Raw genomic sequence first — 20,692 nt, forward strand, 5'->3', positions numbered from 1 at the left:
GAATATGTTCATGAACAGTGAGGTTTTGAGGTTTGTAAGATTTTTTTTTTTTTTGAGAAACATATTTGTTGTTGAAGTTTGTGAAAAGTATTTGGTTTTGATTTTTTTAAATTACCATGCAAATATGTAGATTTGAATTTTGATTTAAATATAATTGTTTATAGTATTTCTCTTTTGTTATGTGATTGACCAAGATTTAATATACTATTAATGTCAATTCATTAATATAGTGGGTCCTTCTCCAAAAAACATGGCTAATTGTCAGTTTGATTTAGACATATTCCTAATTATATAAGATTTTTTTTTTTTTTTTTTTTTTTTAAGTATACTAAATATTTTTAACAAGAAGGGAGAAGGTCTTAAAGAAACTTCTATATCTAAATATAGATTGTGTTTAAGTAGGATATATAACAATGTATAAAGAAATATATAGCGATGTATAGATACCATAGGCAAATATTATGCACCTCTTTGCAAGGTAATATATGAACTTAACTGAAAATTTACATAATTAATATTATTATAAAAAATGTAAAAAAAGTTCTTATTAAGTATTTATTTTAGAGGATACTTAAATTACATGAATTTTAATGCATTCTAATACCATAATTTTGTGAATAATTTATTTTGGATCTTACTTTTAATAGTTTTCTCGTGCATCGCACGGGTTAGCGACTAGTAATAACTAATTAGGGGTGTCAATGTTTGACCCAACCCGCGAACACGACACGAACCCAACACGGGTTTTTTCGGGTTAGGGTTGGGCCTTAATGGGTTTGGGTCATAAACGGGTCAACCCGAAAGTGACACGATAAGAAACGTGTCATAAGCGGATCAACCCGTGTAACCCGCAATAGACACGTTTGACACGCCAATTTATTTGTGTCAACCTGAAATGACCCACTTAACACAACCCGTTTAACTTGTATAACAAATAAATATTTATTTTATTTTAGATTTGTCAAATACCTTTTATATCCAACATATATTTTAAATTTAAAAAGAAAAGTGAGTAATTACAAAAATTTACAAGGGATATAATTAAAAATTGAAACTTTCAAATCCTAGAACTACTAATATTTTTTTTTTTTTTTTTTTTTGGCATAGAACTTGCACAAATAAAATTGGATGAGCTTGTAGAAGATGTTATGAATTTTAACATCAACAAAGAATTTATGGATAATAATCGTGGTCATAATCAGGATTAGTCTACTGTTTGCTCAAATTCTTTCAATATTGATACTTAGGGTCCGTTTGGATTGAGCTTATTGTTACTGAAACTGAAAGTTGCTGAAATTAAAAACTGAAAACACTGTAGCAAAATAATTTTTAAATGTGTGAATAGTGCCGTGGGACCCATTTTTAATAAAAAAGTTGCTGAAAAGTGATATTTGTGGGTCCGTGAACAGTAAATAGGACCCACTGATGTGCACTCCGCCTCTTATTTTGCTGTGAACAGTGCATGAGTGGATGAAAAGTGTACAGTAAATCGGTTGAAAAGTCAAAAACAACGGCAGCCAAAAAAAAAAAAAAAGAAACACAAATTGGGTCCCAGCAGAGCAAAACGTAAACGCAGAAAAACGCCAGTTTCCTTGAATTAAACGCTCACTTAAGATTGTGGGCGAGTTCCAAGGATTTAATTTTGTTGACAATGTTATTTTTATTTTTTGTTAAACTTATTGAGTATTTGGGTTTGAAGTGTATGCTTCTTTGGTGTAGAACTTATTTCTAATGAATGTATATTTTTGTGAACTATAGTTATTTTGGAATGTGGTTGAAAGACTTGAGGTGTAATGCACTGCTTTTGGAGTAAAAAAAAAACATTTCTTGATGGATGTTATATTTTAATATATGCAGGTTAAATGGGTTGTGTTTACATTCGTGCATCTCAACACGACTCCGTTTATTAAGGTGTTAAATGGTTTTGGATCAGGTAACCCGCTTATAAAGTCGGGTAGGGTTTGAAGGATCATGGACACGATTATTAAATGGTCGGGTTAGGGATTAGTCATTTAGTCGAATACCTACCATCAACCCGACACGAACCGACACGCTAACCCGAATTGACACTGGCCTATACTAATAGCTGAAACGTTTGACTTTTTTTTGACCGCATCTCATTGCGCCACGTGTTTACATAAATTGCAGCCATGTTTACATTTTAAAACTCCCAAAGATTGTGACTTTTCATGAAATTCAATTTGTATTAAATACAATTTTTAAGAATTAACTATAAATAACACTAAAAACTCCCAATCACATTCTATTTTTTTTTTTGGTTTGTTTTAGAGACTGATACAGATAAAACGTATATATCATATCAAAATCCTTCGTATCCTATTTCTCAAAAAATTAAAAAATTCCTTCATATCCTAAACACTTCACAGAAAGAACTCCTCGATGACATTTTGAATGTCGTGCGACTTCATTGGACAAGCCCAATTTTAAATGCATCTGTTGAGGTTGTTCAAGGTGGCTGATCTGTTGAGATGCGAGCATTTGGTGTTAACAAAGGTGATTACATGTTTGAATAGTTAAAATTTATAATATTACGTGTTTATTTTAGGTGATTACATGTTTGAATAGTTAAAATTTCTAATATTACGTGTTTATTTTTAGTTTATGGGTATTTCACATTTTTGTTGCTATCTAATGATATTCTATACAATCAGGGTGCAGCAATTGACTGCATACTTGGAGAGATAGTTCATAGTAAATCCATGACAACGCCAATAGACTATGTCCAGTGTGACAGACATTTTCTGACAAAGGTATAATTCTCTTCTCTCTTAATGCAAAAACACATTCTCTATGTATACTTTTCACGTTCCCTACTAAATTCCTTTCCTTCCTCTGCATCTCAACATTTCCACCACATACTTCTTTTATCTTTTTTCTTTTTCCGATTCCCAATAAACCACCAATCATGCATTTACAAGTCCTTGGTAAAAAAATAAAAACAAAAACTTTGATTGCCATATATCCATAGATTGCAATCGAGAAAAAAAAGTCTCTTAATTTCTCTAAAAAATTCTTCATTTCAGTTATGCTAAAACGAGTATTAGACTTCACCAATCTTTTTGATTTTTTTGGGAACATAGAGGAGTCATATAATGGAATAAAAAAATGATCCAGTAGACAAACAGAAAATTTGATTAACTTGGAGGCACAATTGAATGTTATCCTTAGACAAGTTCTACAAATAGCGATTTCGTAGAAGACCCACAAGTTTCTTATATTTCTAAGAAAAATGAAAAAGAAGAAGTTGAAAAGAAGTTACCAAATTAATATGAACTACTATTTATACTGAAATGATTGTGACCCTTCAATAGCTACTTTTCCATTAATATGCACATTTTCGGTCAATAGATACATTTTCATTAAATATGCACATTTTTATTCAATAGACACATCTTCAGTCAATGGGTATCTTTTCATTCAATAGACACCTTTAATATGTATCCAATATGAAAGGTTATGAAATAAAAATATAATAGATAATATAGGCATAGAACTATTTTGCTGAAACTGAAAACTGAAACTGAAAACACTGACCCTTTAAAAAAAAAAAAAAAAAAAAAAGAAAGAACAAAAACGCAATTCAGAAACGCAACGCACTTTAAGTGGAAACCAAACATACACATAGTACAATCTATTTTGTGTACACCTATCTATGATTCTATATATACAACACTAACTAAACTAGAGACACAACATTGAACATTCTTTCTCTTATTCATTCTCACAAAAAACTAATAAATAAAATAACATTGTTTTTTTATGCCTAACTAATAAAACTTTGTACTATTTTTTAAATATCATTTTTTATAATTTCATGCATTTTTACTTACTACTCTAACTAAAAAATAATATTTTTTTTCTTGATACTCATGCAGTGGCGATGCACAGGTTAGTGACTAGTAACTATATATGACCGTGGTCCGTGGATAACTCAACTTTAGAATTTAGATTTCTAATTGACCCAACCCTTGTAATTTCTTAGACACTGAAATTTTATCTATTAAACTCATATTTTGTACGTGCATCTTCAATTTAACTACAGCGCCATATCTATTTTAAAAGCATGTTAGTTGATTGTTTTCATGCATTCTAAAGAATATCACAAGCACAATGCACAAGAAGTACAAATAATTAACGAAAAACAATCACCCGCATAGAACCAAACATGCAAAAAGGCCAAAGTAGGACACAAAAACAGATGCATACCTATTTCTGAATTTAATTATTCTGTTTCTGCACCATCGGGTGATGTTCGAGAGAGAGCGATCATATTGGGATTAGGAACATCATCAAAAATTTCCAAATTCGGTATGTTGTCGTTTATTATTTTGAGGCAAGGATAATAGAAGAATTTATAGGCAATTTATGAATAGTTTTGTTTTGTGTATGAAATTCGTTGAAAATTGGTTGAAGGGGGAAGAGGATGTTAAATGCATCCTCCTCAAAGTTTAAGGGTTTTAGTTCATTTTACCTAAAAAAAATAATTAAATAAGGAAAATGCTAACAAATGCCCTTAGGGTATTGGTTAACAATTTATTTAAAGAAAGTTTTTATGAAAAAAAAAAAAGAAAAAAAAAAAAAAGCAATTAATGTTAACAATTCATATCCTAAAACAGATTGTTAACCATTGTCCTAAGAGCACTCGTTAGCATGACCCTTTAAATAATAATAATAATCTGTGTTTAATTTCAAGAAATTCTAGAATTTCTAAATTTTCTATTTGGACATAGTGTTGATTTCAAGCAAGCTTTCTAAAACCCTTGTTCCCCAATTGGCATTAGTCGAGACTCTTGCCAATGAACCCTTCCCATTATCAAGATCTGATGCCAATTTGGGTCTTTTTGCCTGTGGGGGTTGAGTATTTGGGTGATATAATTGGGTTAACCGAAGCTTCCTATTTTCAAGAGCAGAGTACTATTTTTGTTGTTGGGTTTTAACAAATATAAGTTATGAGTTGTGTGTTGATAATGCTATTAGTGAGTTTTAATTTTGATTTGGAAGTTTTTATGTTAGGTTGATTTGGAAGTTTTAACAAACAAATCTAGGCTTTTGTTTGGTTGCTCAGAAGTGATGAATTTTTTTGGTTGCTTTTTATTTAAATGAGTATTTTGTTGACTTTGTATAAAAATTGTATTGATTTAAATTTTTGGAAATCTAAATGTTCTTCCTATGGTTGGCTTTTTATTTTATTAATTTTTTAAAATATTTTTTTAGTTTAGAATTTTAAAAATATCAAAATGATGTTTTAGGAAATTTATCAGTAACCCTTCTAATAGAAGTTTACAAAATAACTGAATTGAATAAATTAAATAAATTTAAAAGTTAGAGAACTTAATTGAATGGAATTGAAATTACTGAACTAAATTGATTTTTAGACAAAATTAGAAGATGCAATTTATAAGTTAGCCTCTCTATTTTTTTTTTTGGGGTCAATTTTTTCGCAAAAATATTTGAGAATTTATTGTCCTTCATCAATTTTAAGAATACCAAAATAACCGATTGTTTTGTTTTGATTTTATTTTTTTAATATTATGTTTTTACTATTGGCCCTTTGGATTTTATATTTGGTCTTATTAGCTAATTCCATATTACTATTTTATTTAATTTTTTTATAGGTTAGTTAATTTCTTTGAATCAATATAATTTTCATAATTTAATAATTGGCCTTTAGCCCTAGTCAATTAGATTTAGGTTTAATCTTATTGGTCTATATCGGTGTGTTATTCTACTTTAATGGGCACAAGCTTGTGATGAATAAAATTTCTATTGGAATCTTAGCTTCATGTTGTATCTAAGCGGCAGTAGGGGAGTGCAATAAAAAAATAGGGTCAAGGAGTGCAAAATGAAAACAACCATGGATAAAGTGAAAGATTAACCATAAATATGTCCAAAAAGAAATTTTAAACCAAAGGGGAACAACCCCATTATGTACAAACATTTGACAAAAAGAAATAAAAATAAAAATAAAAACTTGAGCTCAATATCAAAACTTGTAAAATCCCCAATTCCTAAACTTAAAGATATGAGTCTACATGATTTTATGATGTAAATACAATAAAATATTATGAGATTACCTTGAATTGATAAGTGAAAGATGTTGGAATCAAAAGTTCTGGTTTAACTAAAATTTGATAGTGTGGAAGAGAAAGGGTGTAGTTTCTAATGACCAAGTGAAAGCAAATTAAGACCAAATCGTTAAAATACATGTTTTAAACATGTCTGAGAATCATAATTGACCAAGTGTCTACCAAGACATTTTGTATGACCTCGGTTGGCCGAGTGTCTAGTGAAAATGCATGCAATGCAAAATATAAAAGTTGGAATTCTTAGCTCTTACGAAGATACTATATAATAATTCACTCTCCACATGTAAAAATTACTTGCACAAAGATTAAAAACACAAAGAAAAACATGTCTTTGGCTCTTTCACAAAGAATTTAACATGTTTATAGATGCTTAGATCCTAGAGTTGTTGGTTCTACATCGTTTGCCATCTTTGCAAAGGAAGGCTCATGTCTTGGTCAAAGCCATAGATGTCCTCTACTCCATGAAAAGTGGGAAATTTGTGCTCTAATTTATGACATGTTGGTTTCCACTTCTCTACAAGAGGACTTAAGATGTTGACTACATGCCCCATATTCGGCCTTTGGTATGGCTGGTGAGTAGTGCAATGTCCTGCAAGCTCAGCCACTCTGTATATGCTCTCCATGGTATCCTCATCAAGGTTAATAGTTTGATCAATGGCCATAGGGATGCGCTCCTTTTTGTTTAGAATCTTACAAAACCATGTGACCAGATGAGGGTTCTCATTTGGCAAAGTATCATCTACTGCTTTTCTACCGGTAATCAGCTGCATCAAAACCACTCCAAATGCATATACATCCGCTTTGGTGGTCACTCTTCCTGTAGCTGTTGGCAAGGAAAAGAACTCAACAAGATGACTTGCAATGGTTCAACTAGTGACATCTAACTAAAAAACAATTATTCATGGTGAACATTGGTGTCAACATACTTGGTGTGACACAAGCACATGAAGATAAAAGATTATATACGTACAACAATAACAAGTCCTAGTCTCAAATTGTTGAGTCGTACATAGATTCTTAATAAATTAGTCAAAGTCGACTATACATATATAGTGGCAAAGCCAAAATTTCAATTGAGAGGTTGGGGAAAATTAAAAAATATGAATGGAATTAATCCTAAAAATATTAATATGTATGAATCATAAATATGTATAATAATGCAACTATCATACAAAATAAAATGTAAACGTGAAATGTAATTTATTTTTCATTCCTAGATTGATTTACTTAGTTGCTCTATGTTTGTTCATACTTTTGAAATTTCTTCATGATTTTTTTTTTTCAATAATTTGATTAGTCAAAATAAATTGGTGTTAAAAATATAACAATATGCCTAGAAAGTTGCATACTAAGTGTATTGATTGCTTCAAAAAAAAAAATATTATAGAATTCAATATTTCTTTCTCTGTTTATCTAATTATTTAAATTTTGAGTTTATAACAAAAACCAAAGGTCAAATTTAAGACCTACAATAACTTATATGGGGAGTTGGGTAGTAAGGATGGAGATGGAGAAAATAATATTTATAAACTTGTTTAGATTAGGAAAATGAACAAAATTGGCGTATTTTGAATATACAAAATTGCGGGATTTGATAGTTTCTCTTGCGGCTAGGGTTTAGGGTTGACTCTTCCCACGGCTAGGGTTTAGGGTCTTCTCATCCCACGCGTGTAGAATTTTGTACCTAACCTGGTTTAGGTTTCTTGTTCCCTTCAAACCTTCAGCGTTTGATAGGACGGTGGGGGCTGGTGGTCTGTTGTGCGATAGTTGTTTCTATTGATGTTCTGGTTTCGTATCACCTATGGCTGGTCTTGAAGATTTGTGGTCACGGTTTTCCTTAACAGAGGAAGAAGAGGGCGGGGCAGAGGTGGCCCGTCAGGAACCGGTAGTAATACACCGGTTGGCTGGCAAGTTTTTCACTAAGCGCACCCTGAATGTCGATGCGGTGGCCCGTACATTTAAGTCGCTGTGGAAACCTGCTGGTGAACTAAAGATCCGAGATATCGGAGAGAGTATTCTGTTGTTCGAGTTTGAAGATGTTCTTGACTTGGAGAGGGTGCTGGAATATGAGCCATGGTCTTTCGACAAGAGTTTGGTGGTTTTCAAAAAGGCAGCTGATGTGGAGTCTATCCCTTTCTTAGAGTTTGATCGTGTCACGTTTTGGGTGCAAATCCATAACGTGCCTGAGAAAAGCTTGAACCATGAAACCGGTGAAACCATTGGTAGAAAAATAGGCTCAGTGATCCAGGTTGCCGATACAGAGGATGATGCAGCAGGCGGAGAGTTTTTGCGAGTTCGAGTTGCGGTTGACATTACAAAACCTCTTCCACGCTGCTGTAAGTTGTGGGCTGAAGGAAATCACGTTGGCTGGGTTGGCATCCGCTATGAACGGTTACCCAATTTTTGCTATTGGTGTGGAAGGGTTTCGCATGGTGAGAGGGACTGTGAGGTGTGGCTGAGAGGGAAAGGGAGATTGAAAAGAGAGGATCAACAGTATGGTGAGTGGATGCGGGCTGAACAGGTTCAATAGACGCGGAAGTCAGTAGCTATGATATCAGGTAGTTCTCGCAGTCAAGCACCTTGGGGCAGAAAATATACTTCTTCATCAGGTAAGGGTGATGGGCAAGCTAATGATAATTTTTCAGCATCCTCTAGACATGGTTCAAAGGGTGGTGCGGCTTCTACAATAAGGGTAGATCAGCACAACCTTGAGAAGGGTGGTCCTAAGCTACATAAAGAGGATTTTCCTAAGGGCAAAGTTCAGGGACATAGTGATGGGATTGAAGGGCACAGTGTCTGCTATTCCTCTCGGATTGAAAGGGGTGTGGTGGATTTGACATTGAAGGAAGGAAATAATGGTGGGAACAGCTCTGCTAGTGGAATGAAGAGTCGGCCAAGTCCTTTAGAGGATTGTACTAATCACAGTATAGTGAAGTCTGTCCCTCTAAGAACATGGAAGAAAATTGCTTGTCTATGTCAACAGTCTGATGTCAACAAGCAGCCGAGTAACTTGGAGCGACGCCCTGTGATAGATCCTGAGGAAGTCAGTTTGAATAAAAGGCAATGTATGGATTTTTCCTACTCCCATGATAAGGAGAATTTTGAGGTGGTGGCTGGTTCCCAGCACCACCGAGCCCAATGAGTTGCTTAAGTTGGAACTGTCGTGGGCTTGGGAACCCACAGACAGAGGAAGAACTAGTTGCTTTAGTCGGCAACAAAGATCCCAAGTTAGTTTTCTTAATGGAGACTAAGGTAGAGAAGGTAGTGTTGGAGCGAGTAGGAAGGAAAATTCAGAAATCTAATATTTTTGTGGTTCCCCGGCATAATATTGGGGGTGGGCTAGCTTTGTTTTGGCCTAATGATTTAAGGGTGGATATACAATCATATTCTAACCATCATATAGATGCTATCATTGACCATGGAGTTGATGACACCTGGCGGTTAACGGGTTTCTATGGTGACCCTGACACCGCCAGCCGGGAAGACTCCTGGTCCCTCCTTAAGGCCCTTAGTACTCGGGTTTCCCTTCCTTGGATTTGCATAGGTGATTTTAATGAAATTCTGTTGGCTGAGGAAAAGCAAGGGTGGCTTGATCGACCGGAACGGCAAATGCTAGGGTTTCGTGATGCTCTTGATTTTTGTGGTTTAAAGGATTTAGGTTTCAATGGGTTCCCTTTCACTTGAAGTAACAGAAGACCTGGGGATCAAAATGTCTGGATTCGGTTAGATAGGGGGGTGGCAACCATTGATTGGATCCTAAAGTTCCCAACATCACGCATTCATCACTTGGATGCTTTTCATTCGAATCATAAAACTCTTCTTTTGTGTTCAGACTCAGAGCTTAAACGTTTCTATCGTAAGGGTCGCCCCTTTCGCTTTGAGGCTATGTGGTTGAGAGATAATTCTTGTGAGGGAGTGGTAAAAGCTGCATGGGGAGATGACTCTGTGGGATGTTTAGCTTGGAGTTTTAATAGAAAGATCAATGCATGTCAAGACAATCTTAGGGAGTGGAACCGTAAGTCCTTCGGCCATGTTCATCATTCATTGCAAAGAAAATTGACTGATTTGAAATCCCTAGAGGAATCGGATGGTTATAGGCAACAACCCAATCGGATTCAAGCTCTTAGAGTGGAAATCCAACAATTAAAAACCAAAGAGTAGGTGATGTGGAAGCAAAGGTCTAGGAATGCTTGGTTGAAGGAGGGTGATAGTAACACTAAATATTTCCATTGCAGAGCTAATCAGAGGAATAGACGTAACCACATCTTGGGTTTAGAAGATGAGAATGGGGTTTGGATTGAAGAGGAGGCAGCTATGGGTAAGGTGGTTGAGAGGTATTTTGAGGGCATTTTTACCTCCTCAAATCCTACGGGTTTTGAGGAAATTCTTGATGGAGTTCTGCACACTGTCACGGTTGATGATAATATGGGGGCTGCTAATGATTTTCATGCAGATGAGGTGTTTCAAGCTCTCAAACAAATGGCCCCGCTCACAGCACCGGGTCCCGATGGTATGTCTCCTATTTTTTATAAATCTTTTTGGCATATTGTGGGTAAAGATGTCACGGAGGTTGTGCTTAATGCTTTGAATTCTGGTTTCATTCCTGAATCACTAAATACCACATATATTGCTCTTATCCCTAAAATCAAAGATCCGAAAAAGGTGGCTGACTTTAGACCTATAAGTCTTTGTAATGTTATTTATAAACTTATTGCTAAAGTGGTTGCTAATCGTTTGAAGAAGTTTTTACTCCAAACTATTCCAGATTCTCAGAGTGCTTTCTTGTCGGGGCGTCTTATTTCTGACAATATCCTTGTAGCTTTTGAAACTTTGCATCATCTCAAAAGAAAGACAACCGGTAAATTGGGGTATATGGCTCTCAAGCTCGATATAAGCAAAGCCTATGACCATGTTGAATGGGAATTCTTGGAAAAAATTATGCATCATCTAGGGCTTGATGAAAAAATGATCCGAATCATCATGCCAAGCATGAAAACGGTCTCCTATTTGGTTCTTCTAAATGGGCAGCCTGTGGGTAGCATCAAACCTTCAAGAGGTTTACGCCAAGGTGATCCATTATCCCCCTATTTATTCTTATTATGTGCTTTGGGTTTACAGAGTTTACTCCAAAAAGCTAAAGCTAATGATGATATCAGAGGTGTAGCTATTTGTAGAAATGGGCCTCAGGTCTCCCATTTATTTTTTGCAGATGACAGTGTGCTTTTTTGCCGTGCTACGGAAGTTGAGTGTCAAAGAATAATGGATGTATTGGCTGTCTATGAAAGGGGTTCGGGGCAAAAAATTAATCGAGAGAAGACCAATATTTTTTTCAGCTCAAATACTCAAGCCCAAGTGAAAGTTCGAATCCAGGCTTTATTGAGGGTTCCGGCTATTCGTTAGTATGAAAAATACTTGGGGTTGCCAGCTCTTGTTGGTCGGGCAAAGAAACAAAGCTTTGTCTACATCAAGGAAAGAGTTTGGAAGAAGTTGCAAGGTTGGAAGGAAAAACTCCTATCTCAAGCCGGAAGGGAAGTTCTTATAAAAGCTGTGATCCAAGCCATCCCTACCTATACCATGAGTTGCTTCAAGCTCCCAAAAGGCTTGATTAAAGACTTGGAGGTGCTAACTCGTAAGTTTTGGTGGGGATATGGGGACGGTACTAGAAAGGTTCATTGGGTCCATTGGAAGAAACTTTGCCAAGACAAGGAGATGGGGGGTATGGGGTTTAAGGAGATAGAAAAATTCAATGATGCGTTGTTGGCTAAGCAAGCTTGGAGGATGATTAATAATCCCAATTCCCTTTGTCATCGGGTTTTCAAAGCAAGATTTTTCCCTAATTGCTCATTTTTAGAGGCAAAAGAGTCGAGTATGGGGTCCTATGCATGGAAGAGTATCCTTAGTGCAAGAGATGTGATTCGGAAGGGCATGGTGTGGTGTATAGGGAATGGGCAGAATGTGCGCATCAAGGAGGATAGTTGGTTGCCGGGTAGCCCCAGGAGTCCCATTATCTCCCCTCTGCCCTCTGTTGCAGCTGAAACTAAGGTTCAAACACTGATAAATTCGGAGCTGGGAGTGTGGAGAACTGATCGTGTTAATCAGCTCTTCTTGCCACATGAAGCGGCTGCCATATTGGGTATTCCTCTGAGTCGCCGTTGTCCTCCAGATAAAATTGCATGGGGCTGTACTCCTTCAGGTGATTTCAGCACAAGTAGCGCTTATAAACTTCTGGTCTCTGGGGTGGAAGGCAGCCAGGCAGAGCCTTCAAACCGGTCTGCTCTGAATCAGTTTTGGAAGGCAGTGTGGGGGCTTCGAGTTCCTAACAAGCTTAAGCATTTCATCTGGCGAGCGTGTAATGATGCCCTTCCTACTAAGAGTAACTTGTTCCGAAGAAAAATTACACCATCTGACCAGTGTGAGCTTTGCAAACTTTACCCCGAGGATCCGTTGCATGCTATCTGGACTTGCAGAGAAGTGGAGTCCGTTTGGAGCTCATCCCACTATTTTAACCAAGCAAATCTCCCCCAACCCCAAAGTTTTAGCGACTTACTCTCCCTTTTTTTGCAGGTTAAGGAGGACTATAGAAAGGAGGTGTTCGCCATTGCAGCGTCGCTGCTGTGGAACCGGCGAAATGCCATCTATTTTGGTCGTCCTGTGAGAGCTACGGACCGAATCCTAACAATGGCAGGAAACTTGCTGTAAGATTTTCTGGCAACCCAACAGATTGAACCGGTTATCCCTCCCCCTCCTGTCCGGCAACATTGGATCAAACCTGACTTTCAATACCATAAAGTCAACTTCGATGCTGCAGTGTTCAGGGAGGCGCATTTGGCTGGTATCGGTGTTGTTGTTCGAGACTGGAGAGGTGACTTTGTTGGTGCAGTTTCTTCCCCAATGGTGCTGACTCATACGGTTGCTGAAATGGAAGCTCTAGCATGCCAGAAAGCCATCGAATTCGCTGCAGAAATTGGGTTACAGAGAGTGATTGTTGAAGGGGACTCAGCTATGGTTATCAATGCTCTAAACCAAAACAGTGCTGGTTTCTCATCTTACGGTGTCGTTATAGAAGACATTCGCAGTCTAGCTTTGGCGTTTGAATCATGTGTTTTTGCTCATACCAGTCGAGTTTGTAATAGTGTGGCTGATGCTATGGCAAAAAAAGCAAAAGCTTTTAGGAATGCTCAGGTCTGGTTGAATGACCCACCTGATGACTTAGTGTCTTTGCTTCTGTTTGATGTTCACTGAACTGTTGTTTCTTGTTTCCTTTCAATAATAGCCCAGACTTTTAGTCTGGTTTCTCAAAAAAAAAAAAATAAATAAAGAGACTCGCATGGTGTCTAATGCATTAAAGTGAAGATCAAAGGATGTTTTAAAAGAATTAGCAGATTTAAGGAGCATGGGGATTGATATGGAAATGACATAAAGGAGTGGACTAATGTGGACTTGCGGCCCAATCATTCCCGTAACACCCTCGATTCTATAAAAGACAAAAATCAAGGAGCAATTGGAGCATTATGAAGGCTATACTAAAATACTAATAACACTCCTTCGTCAATGACAGGTATGAGAGATTATTTACAATATTATTTTTATACACAAAAAAAAAAAAAAAAAAAAAAAAAAAAAAAAAAAAAGAAAGAAAGAAAGTTGACTGACTTCCTCCGTGATGTGATTTGCTTTAATTGTGCAGATAATTTTTGTCCAAGTTTTGAATGGCCATTTAATCACTATACTCTATCAAATTCAATTAAGACACATTGACCATTTAATAACTATATCAAATTCAACTAAGACACAAGAACATAAAATCTTAGGCTTTAGTTACCTCCATATTCTGGCGCAAGATAACCAAATGTCCCAGCTAATCGCGTTGTTACAGAGTTCTTCCCATCAGGCGCAATTTTAACTAAACCAAAATCTGCAACCTTGGCCCTCATATCATTTCCAAGAAGTATGTTGGAAGGTTTTAAATCTCTATGAATGAAAATTTGTGGTGCTAAACTATGCAAGTATTCCATTCCGCGTGCCACATCCATTGCTATTTGAATCCTCTGCTTCCAAGTAAGAGGAGAACACAATTTCTCACCCAAATCAAACAAACGTTGTGTTAACGACCCCTGTGGCATGTACTCATATACCAAAAGTCTCTCGTTCTCATTGATACAACATCCTAAAAGAGAAACCAAATGTCTATGCCTCACTTTATTAAGGACTGAAATCTCCGCCTGAAATTCATTGATTCCTTTGCTACCCATTGCAGCAGATTCCATCCTTTTCACAGCAACCTTGGTCCCATCATGGTATTCTCCTTTGTAGACAACTCCAAAACCTCCCCTACCCAAAATGTTATCTTCATTGAAATTGTTGGTCGCCTGTTTTAGAACTTCAATCGAAATTTCAATATTCCGTACACTTGTACTTCTACTTTCAGGATTCTCCGCTACTTCAATCTTCAATGAAATTGTTGGTCGCCTGTGCCTTCTACTAACATAACATCTAATCGAGACCGATAACATGACCACAAGAAATATGATCACAGCAATAACTATACTAGCAATCAAAGGAGAACTCCCACTGGAAGTACCACTCGACCCCATTCCAGCCGGATTCCCACTGGGCGATGTGCCATTTGAACCTGACGGAGAACTCCCTCCACTTCCAGAGCTCGGAGCATTCTTCCAAATCAAAGGATTACCGGTCGCAGTTAGCTTCACGGAATCTCCAAATTTCGGTATCAACCCAGTAAGGTTATTGTTTGAAATGTCAAGAACCTGAAGGCTTGTCATGTTGGTCAAAGCATCCGGAATGGAACCCGTCAAATTGTTATCATTCAGATACAAATTCCTCAACGATGAGAGTTCTGCAAAGACAGGCGAGATCGTCCCAACGAATTGCTGCTTAGCGAAATTGATAGTGATAATATTCCCCTGTGAATCGCAGATAATGAAAGTCCAGCTAGTACAAGCATCGTTACCTGTCCAAGAATTGGCTAGCTTGATTGGATACCCAAATGCCGAAGCGATTTCGAGCAATGTGGTCACTTGGGGATCACAAGGACCTAGGGTGTTTTTACAGAAGCTATTGATACCATCCAGAGTGTGAGTAGTCACGCTAGATGGGAACTGTGGGTAAGGCCCTTGGAGGACATTGTTATCCAAGGAAACGTTTCTCAATGTGGGAATTGACATCAGTGAGGCTGGGATGAGGCCTGTAAACTGGTTGTCTCTGAGTTGAAGATCAAACAAACTTGTACAGTTTGACAAGTCTGGGATGGGACCAGTGAACTGGTTCTTGAGTAGCCACACTTGGGACAACTGTGTCATCGAAGACAACACGTCGATGGTTCCGGACAAGCCATTTTGCTGGTTGTTGAGCCAGAGGTTTTGGATCCCTGATCCTCCGAAGGATTTAGGTAAAGTGCCAGTGAGATTATTGTAAGAAAGTCGGAGATCCTTAAGACTCGGGAAGGAACCAAAGATCTCTGGTAAAGACCCAATAATGTTTGCATTGCTAGCATAGAAAGTGACTAAACTAGTGGCCTGAGTCAACTCGGTGGAGATGGTCCAAGGTGCAAGACCAAGGTTTTGGCTCAAGGTTAAGATTTGTAAGCTTGTGAGTCCTTGGAAGAAACCTGAAGGAACGGAGGTGAAATTGTTGTTGTCAAGGTAGAGTTTTTGGAGAGAAGTGAGGTTGGCAAGGGAGGGGAGAGGTCCAGAGAGAGAGTTGCCTCGTAGAGAAAGAGTGGTGAGTTGGGTGAGAGTGCCAAGATCAGAAGGAAGAATGCCTGTGAGAGACTGGGAAGCTAAGTCGATGAAGGTGACACGGTTGCTTCCGTCGCAGTTGACGTTTTTCCACATGCAGTAGTCTGTGGTGGCAGACCAGCCGCTTGGGGCGGTGTCGAAAGAGGTTAGGAGCTTGGCCATGACTGCAGAGTCATCGGCATATGAAAGAGTTAGAAAGGAGAAAATGAAGGTAAAGAGATAGATCAGCCGAACCATTTGAGATTGAGAGAGAGAGAGAGAGAGATCGGTTTGAAGTCTGGCAGTGTTGAATGTTGATGTTCAAAGGTAAGGACTTTTTTCATTTTTTGTACCCAAGAAAGGAGAGAGATGCGGAGGTATTGTGCATAACATCATCCATCAGCCATTCAAAATAGTAAGTTAGGAACGTTTTCAAAGAATTAAGAAAACTAACATCTCGAGTTTTAGAAACTCGAGATCCATATTATAACTCGAGTCCAAAAGACTCGCTTTGCAAGTGTGAAAACGCCACATAGATCTCGAGTCTTTAAAACTCGATTTCCATGCAAAAAAATTTCACCTATAGTGGCGTTTTTAATTCTTACAGTGACGTTTTAAAGCCCTATAGCAGCGTTTTTCTGCAAAAAATTTTTATAAGTACAGGTTTAGGGGGTCCTATAGTGGCGTTTTTAAGACCTATAGTGACGTTTTAAAGACCTATAGCGGCGTTTTTTCTTAATTAATGGAAATCGAGTTTTTAAAACTCAATTTTCAGCCTCATTGTTTTCCCCATTTAACTTAATCCACTTACAAATCGAGACTTAAAAACTCGAGTTTTATCTTGGAACTCGAGTTTTAGACACTCGAGATGCTAGTTTTCAAAATTGTTTTGAAATGTGACAATTAACTAAATTTTTTAATATTTATTGTTATTTAGAAAAAAAATTCGAGAGATGCGAGAGGGACCGAGTGAGCCGTGTTGGAAGGGCCAAGTTACTGTTAGAATTTTTCTAAACAAAAAACAAAAAATTGTCATGGTTAGTAATTGGCGGCTAAGCTGACCTTGAAAATATATAAAAATAATAAAAAGTCACCATCATTTTGATTTAGACCAAAAACAAAGAAAAAAGAAAAAAAAACTGTTGTTGATGTTAATGTTGGATATGTTTGGATAGAACTTATTTTGCTGAAACTGAAAAATAGAAACATTGTAGCGAAATATTTTTTAAATGTGTGAATAGTGTTATGAGACCATTTTTAATAAAAAAGTTGCTAAAAAGTGTAATTTATGAGACCCATGAATAGTACATGAGAACACTATTCACAATTGACTTGTCAACAATTACGGGCTGAACAAAAAAAAAAAGGCAAAACGCGCTACAATGCTAACGTGGATGTGGAATAATCTATATCCAAACTCCACCATTATAGATTATTGGGAGATAAAGTAATATTAGTGAATCAATTTAGAACCAACAATAGTAGATCAACTTAACTATATAAAAAATGTTGTTAATTTTTTTTTTTTTATATACTATTTATTCTTTAGACCATTATTCTTTGAATGGAAGCTAGCCATGAAGGCTTGAAACTTATCTTAAATTATTCTATTTCTTTGTCGGGAAAGAAAGTTGCACGAAGATTTCGGCCATTGCAAATTTCTTCTAACAATGCACCTTGACTTTGTAATTGAAGACTTTACGTTGTTTCAGACCATCTAGATCCATTAATTCTCATCCACTAATCGTGCTTGAGATTGAAGACAAATAGACTCTCTCTAGCTTGCCTGGCAATGCTCTTAATTTGTTAAGAGTCTTATAACTTAATTAATTGACATTTTTTGATATTTTAAACAGAGATATGTGTGCAACGTTCAAATCTCCCACCACTAACTATTGATCAATATATATAAAGCAATGCTCTTGACTTGAAAAAATATTTTTCTAGTTGCATTTTTACAAAATATGTTATAAGTTGGATTCTCTAGGTAAGTTTTGCATAACAATTTTCATTGATAATGTGGCAAAAATAATTGAAATAATACTGCATAAAGCATTTTTAGATAAAAATCATGAAATTACATAGTACATGTTGTGAACCACCAAAACAACATTAATCCTAAACAGGAAAATAATCCAACCCAAGGTCTTGTCAATTGCTGTCACACAGATAGAACTTATTAACCCCCACATGGACACAATAAACATCACATATATGAAACTCAATAGTCATCTCATAAACAAAACTAAATAACAGTCATATAGATGGCTGCTTAGATACCAATGTCACAAAGACTAAGGTTCAATGCAAGCTGGGTAATCACTAACATCTCATAGAAGGATAAAACATAAGAAGCTTATATATAGGTTTAAAATAATTAAACTACACAACATATTGTTGAGTGGTTTCAAATAAAATACTCTCAATATCCCACAAAGATTTATAAAGCTCACAACTTTTCCATAATAATTCACAAATAATGAATATCTTCCGACCAATATCACAAATAATGAATCTCTACAAATTTTCAGGTTATCCTATAAATTTGTTAAATAATTAGGAGTTTTTGCTACAAAATATGTTAATCTGAATGATTTTCTATGTTTTGAAAAGAACAAGTTGAATACTTACATATCATTATGATGTTTGTTGAATTTTTTAGAAATTTTCAACCCTGAATCTCCTCCTACATTTTATAATTAGCCAAATACCTGGGTGCCTACAAAACAGAAAATTCCATAGTTTTCAGAACCGGACCGGACCAGGAGGTCGAACTGTGAAAACCGAGAACTGGAATAAAACCGGTTTTTTAAGCATAAAGAACCGGATTTTTTTAATTCCGTGAACCGTTAAAACCGGACTTGGACCACACGAACCGGTGAGAATCATGCGGTCCAACCCCTTAGCAATTTTTTTTTTTTTTTTTAAAAACGACAACTTAACACAATTTTATTCTACTTACTTAAATTATCCATCTTTTACAAGGAATAAAAAAAAATATAATTAAAATCCTTCAAAGATATTCAACTTTACTTCAAAAATTAATCATAAATTTTAATGTTTTCATGGTTGTTATTTTATTTTATTAACTTTCTTATTTAATTATTAAATATATGCTTGAAAATCATTAAATTTCCCTCACATATATAGATATATTGTCAATTTTGCTAGTTTTATAAATTTAATATCTATATTTAGGCTTTAATTAATTATTAAATTAATTATGACGTCATCACGATTCGACCCCCGTTCGACCTCGATTCGACCTCAAAAACCTTGAACCTCTCCCTTTTATGGTTCAATGAACAGTCCGGGTCTGAAAACCTTGGAAAATTCTAGACTTGCATTTTAGGATGTTTAGGAACTATACTTTGCTAGTTTGGTAAACTTAAAAGGGTTTCCTGGGTAAGTCCATATGTATACCAAACTTGAAAATCTTGATTTGATGTTAATGGGGGAAAACAACTATGAAAATTGAATAATATAAACTATCAGAATTTGTTTTGTAATAATTTAGTCAATTTGAGTATTTAATCATTAAGATTATTTTATTTTATTTTAGTTTTTGAGCAAAAATCGAAACTAAACCATGGAGAATGGGATGCACTTGCCTTCAAACTATCAAGCTTGGCTGAATCACCCCTCTCAACTTTGAGATTTTTTTTTTGAGAATAACTTTGAGCTAGATTACATATTTAAGTTTGTAATTTTTTTTTTTTTTTTTTGAAAAAAACTCCAACTTTATTACGTACTACTCAGGGACGAACCTACAGTAGGCAGGGGGGCCATTGCCCCTCCACCCCACACAAAAAAAAAAATAAATAAATAAATAAAAAAAAAAAAAATCCTAGTGTGCATATATATAGGTTGAAATTTTAAATTTTCGTCCTAATGGCCCCCCCAATTTAAAAATAATAATAATAATAAATAAATAACTGGTATACCCAAAATATGCAATCTGAAAAAATAACCCATAAACTCTCATCCAAAAAAACAAAAAAATAGCCAACAAACTAAAAACTACAAAAAAAAAAAAAATATATATATATATATATAGACTAAAAACCTAAATTAAAATTCTCAAATTTTTACCCTAACCTCACTCTTCCTCCCCTCAACCTCATCAACACCTCCAATCTTCATCACTACTGCTGCTGTTCTGCTCCTCCTCAAATCAGATCTGGACTATTGCTACTACTGTTGCTCCTCCTCAGAACTGGATTGTTGCTACTGCTGCTCCTCCTCAGATCCTTTGCTATATTGCTCTGCCTTAGCCGGTTAGCCCTTTGCCCTCTGAGTTTTTTTATGAACTGTGGTGTTTCATGTTTGATTGCTGTGTTTGTGTTGTGGCTTTTGTGTGGACAGTGGACCGGTTTCAGTGTATGTAAATTGTAACTTTTTTTTTTTTTTTTTTTACTCTTATCTCTAAAGAAATAAAGAGGGACCACTAGGAGTCTAGGACATGGACGTGACTAGTTTTGTGTAGGGTTGTACACGATGCAGTGCGGTCGGTTTTTGTGGCCATTTCTACACCGCACTAGAACCTTCGGTTTCCTAAAAACCTGAGCCACCGCCGCACCTAAGGAATGTTTCTTTGGCAACATCGGTGGCGGTTCTAGTCGGCGCGGTGGTCAGTGTCCACCTATCTATCACACACACAGAGAAAAAGAGAGATCTAAAACCAAAATCAAACCCAAAAAACTCAAGGATTCAAACCACAAATCAAAACTTAGATCAAAAGATTCAAAACCCACTACAAACCCAAATACTAAACCAAACAAGCTGAAGATTCTTGGGACTAACCATCGATTAACTCACCTTCAAAGTCTAATCAACCACCAGGCGATG

At 36.1% G+C, this 20,692-nt stretch overlaps 1 protein-coding gene across 1 annotated transcript; it reads right to left on the reverse strand.

Annotated features, from left to right (window-relative positions):
- Positions 1–6,450: 6,450 nt before the first annotated feature.
- Positions 6,451–16,102, reverse strand: LOC115956214 (receptor-like kinase TMK4). Its single transcript, XM_031074655.1, has 2 exons — positions 13,930–16,102; positions 6,451–6,930 (listed from the first exon to the last, which is right to left on the reverse strand). The coding sequence occupies exons 1-2, from the start codon at positions 16,100–16,102 to the stop codon at positions 6,500–6,502; spliced, it is 2,604 nt and encodes an 867-aa protein (XP_030930515.1). The 3' UTR covers positions 6,451–6,499.
- Positions 16,103–20,692: the final 4,590 nt, after the last annotated feature.

The sequence above is a fragment of the Quercus lobata genome, chromosome 8, assembly GCF_001633185.2.
Source record: "Quercus lobata isolate SW786 chromosome 8, ValleyOak3.0 Primary Assembly, whole genome shotgun sequence".
Taxonomy (NCBI): Eukaryota; Viridiplantae; Streptophyta; class Magnoliopsida; order Fagales; family Fagaceae; genus Quercus; species Quercus lobata.